This window comes from Drosophila persimilis, unplaced genomic scaffold (assembly GCF_003286085.1).
Source record: "Drosophila persimilis strain 14011-0111.01,24,50 unplaced genomic scaffold, DperRS2 tig00000000-arrow-pilon, whole genome shotgun sequence".
Classification (NCBI taxonomy): domain Eukaryota; kingdom Metazoa; phylum Arthropoda; class Insecta; order Diptera; family Drosophilidae; genus Drosophila; species Drosophila persimilis.
The window spans coordinates 674,000-686,885 of NW_020825288.1; the positions used below are offsets into that span (position 1 = coordinate 674,000).

Below are 12,886 nucleotides of genomic sequence, written 5' to 3' on the forward strand. Positions count from 1 at the left end.
AAAATGAGACGAAGATCAACATTCAAAAATGAGAAATAGTCGTACGTCAGCAAAAGGCAGCATCGGCAGAGCCAGAGCCAGAGGCGGCGGCGGCATCAGTGAGAGTAGAGAGCGGCAGACGTGGGGCGTGAGAGAAATCTCCTCTGGCCGCTGGGCTATTTCTAGCCTATCCCCCACGTCCTCTCCTGCACAAATTTTCCATTCTGCTCTGCGACTATGTATATGCTGCTGGCCAAGGTATACTCCTAGTGGGGTGAATAAATCCCAGAGAGCGCTCTGGCTCGACCATCGCCTCGTGGTCTCAGGACAACTCTGCCCCACCCTTGTGCAAAGATACCTTGTTGTTGGTGGTGCTGCTGCTCTCCGGCGTCGGTTCCGGTGGCCTCTGGCAGCAGATTTAGAAACATAGGCAGAGAAAAAACTAGGAGCAGCAGCAGCGGCAGAATCCAAAGCAAAAGCAGAGCAGAAGCAAAGCAAAGGCAGCAGCAGCGGACTCGTGATCGATCGTGTAATTTGCCTCGTGTGCCGTGTTTGCCGTTGTGTTCGTCGATTATTCCGACTCTGAATCGGAATCGGGATCGTAATCGTTATTTGCGAAACAAACTGAAATTATGCATTTTTGATTGTACTATAATTTCAGTTTGTTTCGCTTTTCATTCACTTTTGTCGTGTGCGTACCCGACTTTGTTCCGTTGTTCCATTGTTCCGTTATCTCTCGCTCTCTTTCTCTTTGTCTCGCGCCCTGTCTCACTTTCTCCGTTGTTCTCGTTGTTGAGGCGCCTTTCGTCGCCACTGAATCCGCGCGGTGGCTCTCACAAATGCAGTGAACACCGCCCCGAGAGGAAGCATCGAATGCACTACATCCCCAAGATCAGAGGATCCCAGAGGATCCCATCGTAAACCGTTAACCATTAACCGTTAACCGATAACCCCGTAGGAGAATATCTATCTATCGTCCAGGAAAACGTGATCGCGCAGTGATCGTGAAGTGAGGAACGGCGCCCCCCACTTGTTTATATAATAATCAGCGGCTGCCAAGAGCCAAAAGTCAAATACCGAAAAAGTATATTCATTTCTGGCCGATCCGATTCTTTTCAGGCAACGAAAACGAAAAAACAAAACGAGAAATATCTCTTGTTGTTGTGTGTGTAATTGTTGTACCAGTGAGTGCCAGTGCGTGTCAGTGGATCGATCCGGAGAGGAGAACGAACCAAGTGAAAGTGCTCCAAAGAAAGCGCAAGAAAAACGAGTCAAAACCCCAGGCTAAGCCAAGAAAATCCCCACAAATCCTGTCTAATCATGTCGGACATTGAGGATGTCTTTGGTGGCTCCGCCGAGGAGGCCAAGCCCAAGCCGGACGCGGATGTGGATGCGGCTGCGGAAGCCAACGCCAACGCCGATGCCGAAAGCAAGAGCAGCGTCGTCACCGAACGGACCGAGGAGGTCATTCCTGGGGAGACCGAGAAAATGATCACCGAGACCATCGACGAGGACGGAGACGTTGTCGAGGAGACAACTGAAGTCACCCGCAAGACGGTCAAGAGAACCATGAAAATCACTGAGGTGAGTGCTCCCATCCCAGGCTTATAGATCTCTAAATGGCAATAACTTATTCACTCTTAAGTGTATAATGGATTATGGTATTTAATATATATGTATATGCACAATATATGTACAAGGGTTACAGTCCATTTACTCACTCGAGAAACCCATAGAAATCGATGCATAACTGAAAAGATTCTTCCATAGTTTTTGGCTTTCCTTCAAGCGTTCAGCTTATGAAACCCAATAAATCATATTTCAGATGTAGGGATCTCCTCATCAATTTCCTCCCCCGCCCTTCCCCACTGCTGGCCGCCTTCGCCTTTGTGATCTTTGAGCGCTCGTGAAAGTGGCCAAAACATGGCGAACTCTGGTTATATTATTTATTCAAAATGCCATTTTTCTATGTGCGTCTTAGCAAATTGTTTATACGGTCCCACAAATATTATAAATCTCCCCCTTCATTATATGCACACACACGAATTTGGTCGAGATCTATGGCTATATATTCGCGATATATGTAGCTATATATCGCCATGGTTCGGCCACACTTTCTATAGGCGACGCCACGTCGAATCGAGTCGAAGAAGAAAAGCAGGAAAACAGAAGGAAAACAAATTTTGCAGCTGTTTGATTTCGGCGCAAATTATCACAAAAGATTTTCGAATTTTTCTTGAGAGCCCGTGGATCAAAAAACGGTCCCGCGTCCGAATAAAAAAATGAAAATTATATTATTGTTGAGCAGAAATCACTTAAATACGCGATGCCATGCAACATCCGATGCCAAGAATCCATCCTCCTCCTCTCCGGGTCAACAGAAACCCAGAGAACAAAATCCGAGACGAAGAAATGGTAACAAAAATTAAATGCAATAAATTCTGTGCCGCCAACAAATGCACAAAAAAGTAAAGAAGACTAAAAAACGAACATAAAGCAAACATAAAAAATAAAAATGCAACAAAAAAACAGAAAAACAGAATAAATATTGGGGTTTTTGTGTCTTGCGGTCTGGCGCGTACTCAAGGAGTACGGCGGGGTGTCTAGTGCCGGCCGTGTGGGACGGGGGGCAGGGAGGGCAAGCCCGTACTGAGTGCGCCGCTTGTGCAGCAATTAATTGCCACAAATCGTTGCACAAAATTACAAATTGCATTTCCGGCTTGGCGCGGCAGCCACGCATGCAACACGCCCCTTTGCCCCTCTCTTTCTGCCCCTCCCACGTCCACCCCCGGGAATCTTCGATTTCTCTGCCTCTCCGCTGTTTCTCTGTTTTACGACTGTCTGCCACAGTCTCCCCCGTACTCCCCCCTCCTCCTCCTCTGCCACCGAATTTACCCGAGTTTTATGGCAGCCAAATTAAATTTGCATTGCAATTGGCTTTTGGGGTCGGTTCGGCCTTTCTTTTTTGTGCCGCCACCGCCGCCGCCGCTGGCTTTTATGTGCCCGAAATGGAAATGGGAATGAAAACGCATGAGCTTCGCTGTAAGCCAGAGAGTCCTGTGGATAAGGATGTGAGGATTGTCATTACACTGAACGAAAGGGCGGGGAAAAGCAGTGGAAAACCAGAAAGACCACTGCACAGAGCTCTACCTGCCACAGTGCGTGGCTTAATCTTTCGATCGGTTTGCTTGTACATATATGATAGCTCTTCATCGTTAGATCAAAAAGTGGGGATCATCTTTTCTCCCAGTGCATGCATGTGCGTGGGAGTGTCCACATGTGTCGTCGGGTTATGTGCCTCTTTCTGGCCCCGGGCGGAGCAGCTTATGGAACTAATTGCGTTGCCGCCTGTCAGGATCCGTTCTGACTTTGCAACGCGAGGCTCATGAACTGCTGAACTTCTGCCTCTCGCTTCCCCCGCCACCATTTTCCATCCTTTTTTTCTTTGCAACTTTTGCTAATGAGTCACGTAGCATTTTTGTCATTTTTATGCGCTTAACAGGTCAAAGTTCCGGCCGCAAGGGTACGTGCCTAGGAGCCAGAGTTCAAATAGCAGATGCAAAATTAGTTAAATAAGGTCGGAGCCCAGCCCGTGGTCGGCTCTGGCTCTCCCTTTTACCTCTTCCCCACGTCGAGGAAAACTGTCATAAATTTCACAGTTGATTTAACTGTTGTTCCGCTGTCCGCTGGCTCTTTGCTGTTTGCTGATTTCATTTCCCATTTCCCAATGTATTTAGGCAAATCTTTGCCCCGACTCTGACTCCGACTCCGACTCCGGCTCCTGCCTCTCGGGTCAAATGGGGCATGCTAATTTGTGCAACAAGCCGTAAAGCTACACATAACCAGGCTACAGCACACAGATGCTCCCACTCCCACACATACATAATGGCATTTCCTGGACAGCCATTGTCCCTCCGCTGTGACGTCCTGTCCCGGTCAGGACTCTGTTGATTAGACATCATAATATTGAGCAGAGATTAATTGGAAATCCATGGGGGCTTCGGCGCTGCTTTGCAGTGCGGCTAATGCGGATGTGTTTGCGCATATATATTAGATTGGGGATACAGCTTGGGGAAGAGAGAAGGTAGGGATAGTGCGCCCTTTCCAATCGATTAGCTGGGTCTCGTATCGGATGAGACCGCAACTATTTCCATGATGATTCCGTTGCGATATAAATTCATTTGAAATTGGCCCGCGCTTTCCACAGAACTGCGGATAGCCGCAGTCCTAATCAGGATCCACTATTGCGTGCCCTTGCCACGCCGCTGACAGATGTCAGCGATGGCGCCTCTTGAAGTCAGCCAGCAAATATTTCACTGCCACAACAAATATCTGGCACAAACAAATATCCGTTGAATGGCAGGAGTATACCATTTCCGAGAGTAGGTGTTATGATTTTGAAAGAAGATTTGAACTTGGAAATACTGGATCTGTTAGGGGATGCTTTATAATCGTATTTGTGGGCCCATTTGCTCTGAGGGCGACGCACAACGAGATGACAATTCAATGTCAGTCATTTGTCGCGACCTTTGACGCTCGCTTAGCTTCCATTCACTTGTTGCAGTCCCCAAGGCGAACGCCCCCAGCCGCTGCCCCACCCCCTTCCTGACCCTATTCGGGTGATTATTCATCCAATATTTTGACTCATTTCGAGTACATTTGGTCAGATATTTATGCGCTTCGCTTTCGTTCTCCTTCTCGTTCTCGTTTTATTTATTTGGTGCCTTTGGCTGTTCAAACAATTTATAATTTTAATGCACACACACTCCCGGATCCCCCCCTCCCTGTTGACTGAATACAATCGAAATATGTTTATATAATTGAAAGGCAAACGTCTTTGCGTGAAAACAGACGAGTTTCGGGCCCCCTCCATACCCCAAAACATATATCGTGTACATGGAATATAGTATGCTTGAATCGATCCCACATGCATATGTTTTCTCGTAGATAAATGCTCTGGGGCATATGTAGGTGTATAAATAGGTCTCCCAAATCGTGTGTGCGGCGCACGGGGCGTATGATGAACGTGCCATTTATTCTACTGAGCGATTTGTAGCCCCCTCCCGCCCTCCCCGCTTGCGACCCACCCCGCCCCCTTTTGGACTCCTCTGGCACACAGGAAAATCCGCTTTATGACTGGCATATATTTCATGTAATTTTCAAACACTTTTCCTTATTTATTTATCCAGATCTCATCCGAAATCACTCTCTGCCGCCGCTACTTTGACCTGCCGCAACGGAAATTTGCCCATTGCTCAGAGTCGCCTCCCCATCCGATTTTCCCCCCGAGTTTTCCGAGCGTTGCAAACAAATAATTTCCTCCGTGCATGGGGGCGAGTGTCTGGGGCGGATATTCTATTCTATTGAGAATTTATTTCAATTACATTTGTGCGGGCCGCAAAAATCTCAACGAATAAAATTCAATTTACAACATGTTTTGCGTAGTTTCCCCACTCTGGGAGGGGGTGCCGCCAGGGGGGAGGGGCGCAGCAAAACAACGCAACAACTAAAATAACAATGCTGTCTGTTTGGCAAATCAATGAGGAAATTTGCAGATTTTCACGAGCTCTCTCTTTGAACAGGGCGCGCCGAGGACCGCTCGACATCCTACTGCGCCCTTGAAGGGGGCTCCAGACCGACCGAATGCAAATTAAATTCGTGGCCAAGGAGGAAGGTGCCTCGCTCGCAATTAGCTAAAAATTCCATAGACCGCTTAAAAGGATCAACCTGGAAGTTCCCCAAATAGTTCCCCCAGGCAATTGGCATTTCCTTTCAGAGGAAATTAAGATACAAGGGAGGAGGGCCACCCTGCACCACCACCGCAAGGACGCCCTCCTTTGGGCCGCAATTTGCAAATTAGTTTCGGCCGAACAAACGGAGCGAGGCGGCTAAACATTTGCCTAACCCCATTTAACAGCAACTCAACAAATATTCCGAAATTCCGAACAACAGAACAACAGAACAGACAACACTGACATCTGCTTGTTTACACTGAATCAGCTTGGCCGTGTCCACGTCCACTGGCCTGGCTCTGCCCTGGTTGCAGCCACATCCACATTTAATAAATAAATAATATCCATAAATTTGCATTTCGATTTCGTTCAAGTCCCCACAAGGACAGGGGCATTGACGCCCAATCCGGCTCATAATTCCATTGCATTTTGGCCATGCTCCCATTGGAAGCTCTGTCCGCTGTCCTTTGACACTAAGATAATCGTTCTCTCATTCTTTATTCACTTTATAACTAAAGCAAATCCCTGAATCGAAGAATGAGAAAGATTTTGAAGTATGGCTTAGATCCAAAACAGATCCCCACTACAGGCCAGACTTTGAGCAGCTCAATCAACATCTTCGCAGTTTCTCAGGAATCAGTTCTGACTGATCCACTGTCCGCATAATGTATTCGATAATCGTATTTCTGTATTTCTGTATATGGACATTTCCGCGGGTCGCGAACGTACTTCTGATGTACGTATAAAGAGGATTGATATTAATTTTTTCCAGTTATTTATTTAAAGTAAAGGAAAACCTTCACCTATAAATATACAAAAAAATACCAAAAAAGTGAACTCATTTTAGGAGGTTTCCGTATTACAGTTAATGAAATTTTATTAAATTTCATTCAATTTAGAAAATAATATCGAACATACGTATATCAGCTTTTAATTATTTGGTCTGTGTGGCCTTTTTCATGGCAATGCCCATCCACTCGTACAATATTCTGAATTTTTTTCGAGTTGCAAATTAACGAAATGTAATAATTGCAGTCTGGTTGCAATTTGCGTTTAATTTGCTCATTAATATACGAATTAAACGAGCTGTAATCGAGGGGCGGCCTGGACGGGCTGGCGTTCCCTGGCGTGTGGGAATGCCTGCCACGCGTTAAGCTCGAGTTGGCAGTCCACTTGGCCCGCAGTGGCCGCCAGGGCCGATTTCCGCTTTCCGACGCGACGGTGGTATGCGAAATGGTTCGTACTTGCAGAAATGCCAGGAATTTGTCAACGCCCAGAAATCGAAAGTTACGATATATGTATATATAGACGGATAATATATTGTATTGTATTGTTTCGTGTTGCATTGTTTTGCCGAGTTGAGCAGAGAACAACCGACCAGATTCTCGACGTCAATTGGCACTTTGATTGCATTTCGATGCAGCTTCCGATTTGGTTTCAGTTGCATCGCAAAACCCCGAAACAAAGGAACGCCAAACGGTCGAAATACCCCCAAAACACTCCTAAATCCCACCGAAACTATTGATTTATTGCTGGAATGGCAATATCCATCTCCCATTCAGTCGGAAAATAAATAGATTAGTTTTTGGCCCTCTTACCGTCTAGCCTGCTCTCTCTATCGCTCTCCTGCGTAGTTTGTGACGCGCGATCTCCGTGTGTGTGTGTTTTGTGTGCGTGTGTGTGTGCGGGATCCAACAAAATTTTGTAAAATTCTGAAAGGAAAACTACGAAAATTTCAATTGAAATTGTGCGCAATACGAATATTGCCCCGCAATCATTCAGGCTAATTTCTATTCGATTTTGCCAAAAGCGGATTAGACCACCACCCACCACCCGACAGGAAGCCAAACGGTCGCCATGGCCATCCTAAAAGATTTGGTAAGTCGCCCATAGCCAGGGGGCCGTATTCAGGGCCGGACTCAGGGGTGGTCTTCTGCCCATCAATCACATGCATCGACTGGCAGTCAAATAAAATATGAATTCGGCAAGCCGAAGGCTTTAATGCCCTTTAATATCATAGCAAGCATACAATATTCTAAGTTATCAACTCGTACTTCACTCTAGGCAGGGTATTCCTATAATCTCGTCTGTTCCGATTCCTCGTTCGCCTCTCGTGTTTTATCATCTTTTGGGTCTTGGTATTCAATCATTCACTCAATTCTCTCTTTTCCTCTTTAACTCTTTGGCAAATTAAAACTGTTCAACAGTGAGTGGGAGAGAGGGCGGACGGGGGGAGCATGCATCCCTATCGACTTAGCAGAACAATGCTCTCCGGCAATTTCCCCCCCGAAAACAAATTTCCCAAACTTGAAACTTTTCCCTGGCCTTCTTTCGGCTTTTCTTGTTGCTTCTCTTGCTGTGTGTTTTCCTGCGCTTGCCACTTGGGTGTGAAAATCACTTGTCAATCTTTTATGTAAAGAAGTCGCCCGCCAGCATCGTCGTCGTCGCTGATGTTGTCACCTGCTGCTATGCTGCTATGCTGCTCTGCCGCTCTGCTTACTCTCTCTCTGCACTGCTCTGCTTGGCTCGTAAAATTTTGTCGTCTGCTTCCGTTTTCTTTCGCTCTTAATTGTGTCTGCCGTGCAGGTGCGTGCGTGCGTTGTGTGTTGTTGCTTTTGTTGTGGTTCAAGGTGAGCAGCCGACATCGACAGCGACAGCGACAGCGACGCTTCGACGCATCTTTCAATCAGATATCCTCCCCTCCTCATCAGCAGAGCAACCCGTTCAGTTTGTTCGAACTTTTAGCCACTGCCAAGGACTTTTGCTACCTCTCCTCTCCTGTCCCTCGGCCCAGTGCTTCTAATACCTCTTTCCACTCCTTCCTCCTCCTTCGCCTTTGGACTGTTTATTTTGGCTGCGGGTTATTTTCTGCCTTCGTATTTTTCACTTAATAAAATTGTTTTCATTCGTTGCGCTTGCCTCGGCCCAAGGGGCAATTCATGTAAGGTGTTGAATTGTCGTCCGTCGCCTCATAGCACAAACATAGTACAGGGCAGGAAAGTGCCTTAAAACACACACCCTGCTTAGACTTGCTCTCCTTGATCGAAGGCAGAAACATCTCTCTCTCTATCAGGTATAGAAAATAGTTTTGGCTTGTCGTAGTCCCACATTTAACTCATATTGGGGACTGACTCCGAGTTTATAGTAAGGACAGGGCACAAAAATAAGCACCTCCAAAAGGCAGTGGTGCCGCACCTTACATAGATATGCCCTGCCTTGGTCGCAGATGCTGGTTCTTATTCTTCCCCCTTTTCTTGTGCTTCTTCTTGCTGCCTTTTCAATATGTTTAAAAATAAACGTTGACTGCCTGCTCTCTCCCCACTCGCTGGCCTAATCTCTTGCTTGTCCACGCTCTCTCCTTCTGCCAGCCTCTGCTCTCCTCCCGCAAAGTTCTGCTTTATTATGCTGTGCCGCTGCTATCGACACACTTTTTTTATCTCCTTTGGCCATTGTGCTTGTTGTTCCTGTTATTGCCTATCCTCCTCATTCTCCGCCTTCCGCCTCGCTCCTTCGTTCATCGCCCTGTTATTGCTGTTTCGTGCATTGTTGTTGGTTTATTAGCAATTTTTCTAAGCAGTTTGCGGTCGCCTCTAACCCGTTCCCCCTCCTGTTGAGTGAGTGGTGTCGCTTAAGCAGTCGCCGTCCTTCATCCTTCAATTTGCTGATGGGAAATATATATTTCTTGCTCTGCACTTTTCTCGCTTTCGATTCTACAGCAGATTGTCTCCCTTTGATTGCTCATTCATCCACTCTCCGTACTTCCCCTAGTTTCGCAAATCACCTATAAATGATTGCACTCACTATCCCACTCAATTACTCTCTTTTCTCTCTGGCTTTTAATTATTTTTGAGCGATTGACTCGTTGAGGTGTTAATTTGACGGGTGTCGAAGGGGGATAGCGAGCTGTCCGGTGTGGCCTGGGGACAGCATGCATTAGATTGATTAAATGCAGTAGCAGCAACAGCAGCAGCGACAGCGGCAGCGGCAGAGCAGGAGCGGCGGTCAGCAAAGCTCCCTGCGGGCATATTGCGGGCATTAGCCATGCAAGCCTCCCCACACCCACACACTGGTACACAGAATTTTACAGTAATAGACCTGCCACAGCCACCCACTAGCACCCATCCATCCACAGCTGCAGCTGTCATACATAGCCATGCTCTCCTCTGTTCTCCTCTCCTCTCACTCTCTCTTTCATTCCCTTGCTTTTTCTCTGTCTCGTTCTGATTCGAACATTTTGAAAAATCATTTCCCAGCGCCATTTCCCCATTGTCTTCGGCTTTGGTTTGCAGCGTGTTCGTGCAATCAATCAAAATGTGGACCAGGCCAAAAGACAAGGAGTAGAAGAAGACGTTTGCAGGAGGGAACTTTCAAAGAAACCATACGAAACTCAGATGCTCTTAGATACGTATATACGAGAACTATTCAATACTCCCTGGAGCGCAATCTTACAATATAAATTTCTTGAACAGACTTTTACGACTGGTGTATATCCCTCTATACGAAAATATTAGGTATATGTATATTGGACTGTACATCTTCTGGCAGTGCATCGCCAGTGCCTCTTGCCTTCGAAGAATTCCTTGCTTCTTGATTCTGGCTCTGACTTTGACTCTGACTACGACTAGAACAAACATGCAAAAGTCAGCGAATGGTGTGGATTTGCATGGGCAACGAATGGGAATCAGAGGAGGAAACAGCAACAGCAACAGGCAAGGGAGAGCGCAGACACAGATGCTGTACACCAACACATGCATAATCTATAGAGCCAGCGACAGAGTGGCAGAGCGACAAGCGGACAATCGGACAGACAGTCGTACGGGCCGGGCGGACAGCTGAAAATGCTCGCAATCTATCACAACATTCGGAATATGTTCCAAAAGATTTTCAATTTATTTTCACTAAAAACGATTCTCTCGATGTTTGTGTGCTGCCCCGCCAATAGCCACCCCCTCCCGCCTGCCCTCGCCCACGACAGTGCATTCTGTGAGGATCGTTGCTGTTGGAATGGTCGGAAAACGTTGGTTTTGCAATGAAATGTGTTTTTTGGCCAGAAAAAGAACAGCTAGAAATCAATGAAATGAAATGAAATGAAACGAAACGAAACCAAGCCAAATGAAACCAAATGAAATGTTCGACCAACTGCAGTTCCAACAGAAGTTGATCTGATCGCCACATGCGCCTCTGTAATTAGTTCTCTGCCACAAAGGGAGGGGATGGGATGGGATGGGATGGCCAGAGGCATGAGGCACGGGGCAAGTGACAGACTGATCCCGGAAGTGGGCGACGACATTTAAGCGGATCGACTCGAGTAGCAACTGCATTTAAATTGCTAAATCTGTGCGCCGGCTATTCTCGGAGAGTTCCTCTCGGGCAGCGACGATTCTGGGAGCGTCCAACAGTGCGTATGATTGATATGCGACCCGCTGTTTGGGGACTATTAGCCCAGACACAGCCACAGAAGTGCATACATACATAAAAGTGTCACGCCCGGCTCCCATGCTCATAAATCACCTGCCCATTAGCAGGTCCCCACCAAAACTGGGAAAACATTCGTTTACACGGAAAAAGAAAGAATCGAACAGATCGTTAAATGCAAATCGAGAACAAGGAAAAGGAATACTATTGGTGGATCATACAAAAAACACATGGCTGATATATGTTGCAAAAGTGTTGGCACCAAATGTCAACGTGTCACAGGAGGCGATTTCAGAACTTACTCCGAGAATACAAAGCTTCTTTAACACCCAACGGTTAGTTGTATACTGAATGAAATAATAAAGAAAAATCCGCCCTCGAAAATAGCTTAAACAGACGCTATGACATATAATTAAGATGGTCATAGGTCTTTCTCCGATCTCTCGAAACACTATAACACGCACTCACCTTTACAGGGAGTTCAAGTTTGAAACGCTGGCAGGGCCGTACAAATTGGTCAACATTCGCTATCACCGCAGGCACTCGGAACGCAGGGGTACAAATTACAGGCGGAGGGTCTATAATTGACGTATTCGCGCTTTCGGAACGTGAAGATCCCAGGGACTTGACACATTGACAGTCTGAAAAATCCCTGAACTTGTTTTGTTTGGTGGTACCCCTCCGATCTTCTGGCACCGCCGCTCTGCCTGCCCCATCAAGCATCAAGCACCCATCAACACACTTTGACAATAACAAAATCTATAAATATTTCTTGTATCGCTGGGATCTGTTGAGTTATTTTCTATATGGTATTGTATGGTTTGGGCGGGCGACCCCAGGCGAGGCGAAATTCTTTAGCAACATTTTCTTCTAAGCATTTCTCTCTCTATCCCTCGCTCTTTCTGCGTCAACACCTCTCTTTCCGTGCTTGTTTGATTATTTAAATTATAACCTACATAATTTTAATGGTCGGGAAAGAAACATATAGAAAATTAAATAATATTTATGATTCGTAGACAGGCACATGGTCAGACATTCCTTTGTGGTTGGTGTGATGAAGAGGGGTACCAGAGATGGTGCGGACAAAGACAATGATCATGATAGTAAGATGGGTAACGCCCATACATTTCAATAGTTATACGCAGCAAGGTTTTTGGAAACGAGGAAGTCCACGAACTTAAAAATAAAACAGCTGATTAAAATCGCAAAAAGGTTTGTGGGTAAGCGTATTGAGGAACTATCATAGTCCCTAGTAAATTCTAAAGTAATGGATATATTGCGACAGCGCCGTCATAAAAAACCAATCCAAGCAGGCAGACTTAAAACGCATGAGAATCGTGTGCACACATACAGTGAAATCTCAGCCTTATTTATGGGTTTTGGGCTCTCTCAAGGCTTAAAAGCCTCTCTCGAATTTAAAAGAGCCTTCGTCCACTTTCAAAATGCACGCTGACGAAAAGTCGTGGAAAATGTTGTAGTGGCTTTAGCCATCTTAGCATTGATATTCCCTTTGGTATTGTCTGTTGTTCTTTGACCATCTTTGTCATTAGGTTCGCCTCAGACAAAGAGAGAGACAGAGAGATTTCTTTCCAAGTAAAAGCGAACAAGAACGGACATGATTTACCTTGAAATCAGCCACTTTTCCACTCTCGCTTTACTCACCTTTCGCTCTTACTCTTCGAAGAGCGATGGAGAGAAAGAGAGCGAGAGCGAGAGCGAGACCGAGAGAGAGGCGCTTTGGGAGCAGCAGGTGTGTGCGT

General features: G+C 46.3%; 1 protein-coding gene across 8 annotated transcripts in view; it reads left to right on the forward strand.

Moving 5' to 3' along the window:
- The first annotated feature begins 1,117 nt into the window (after positions 1 to 1,117).
- The window catches only part of LOC6595301 (tropomodulin), a 49,401-nt gene continuing 37,632 nt past the window's right edge, over positions 1,118 to 12,886 (forward strand). For 2 of the 8 annotated variants that reach the window (XM_026995195.1, XM_026995196.1), the window contains exon 1: positions 1,119 to 1,563. In XM_026995195.1, the coding sequence (XP_026850996.1) occupies positions 1,300 to 1,563 (264 nt within the window). In that variant the 5' untranslated portion in view covers positions 1,119 to 1,299. Of the gene's footprint in view, positions 1,564 to 7,183; positions 7,590 to 12,886 lie in introns of those variants that run through there. The other 6 variants (XM_026995199.1, XM_026995200.1, XM_026995194.1 and 3 more) reach the window with 5 other exon arrangements.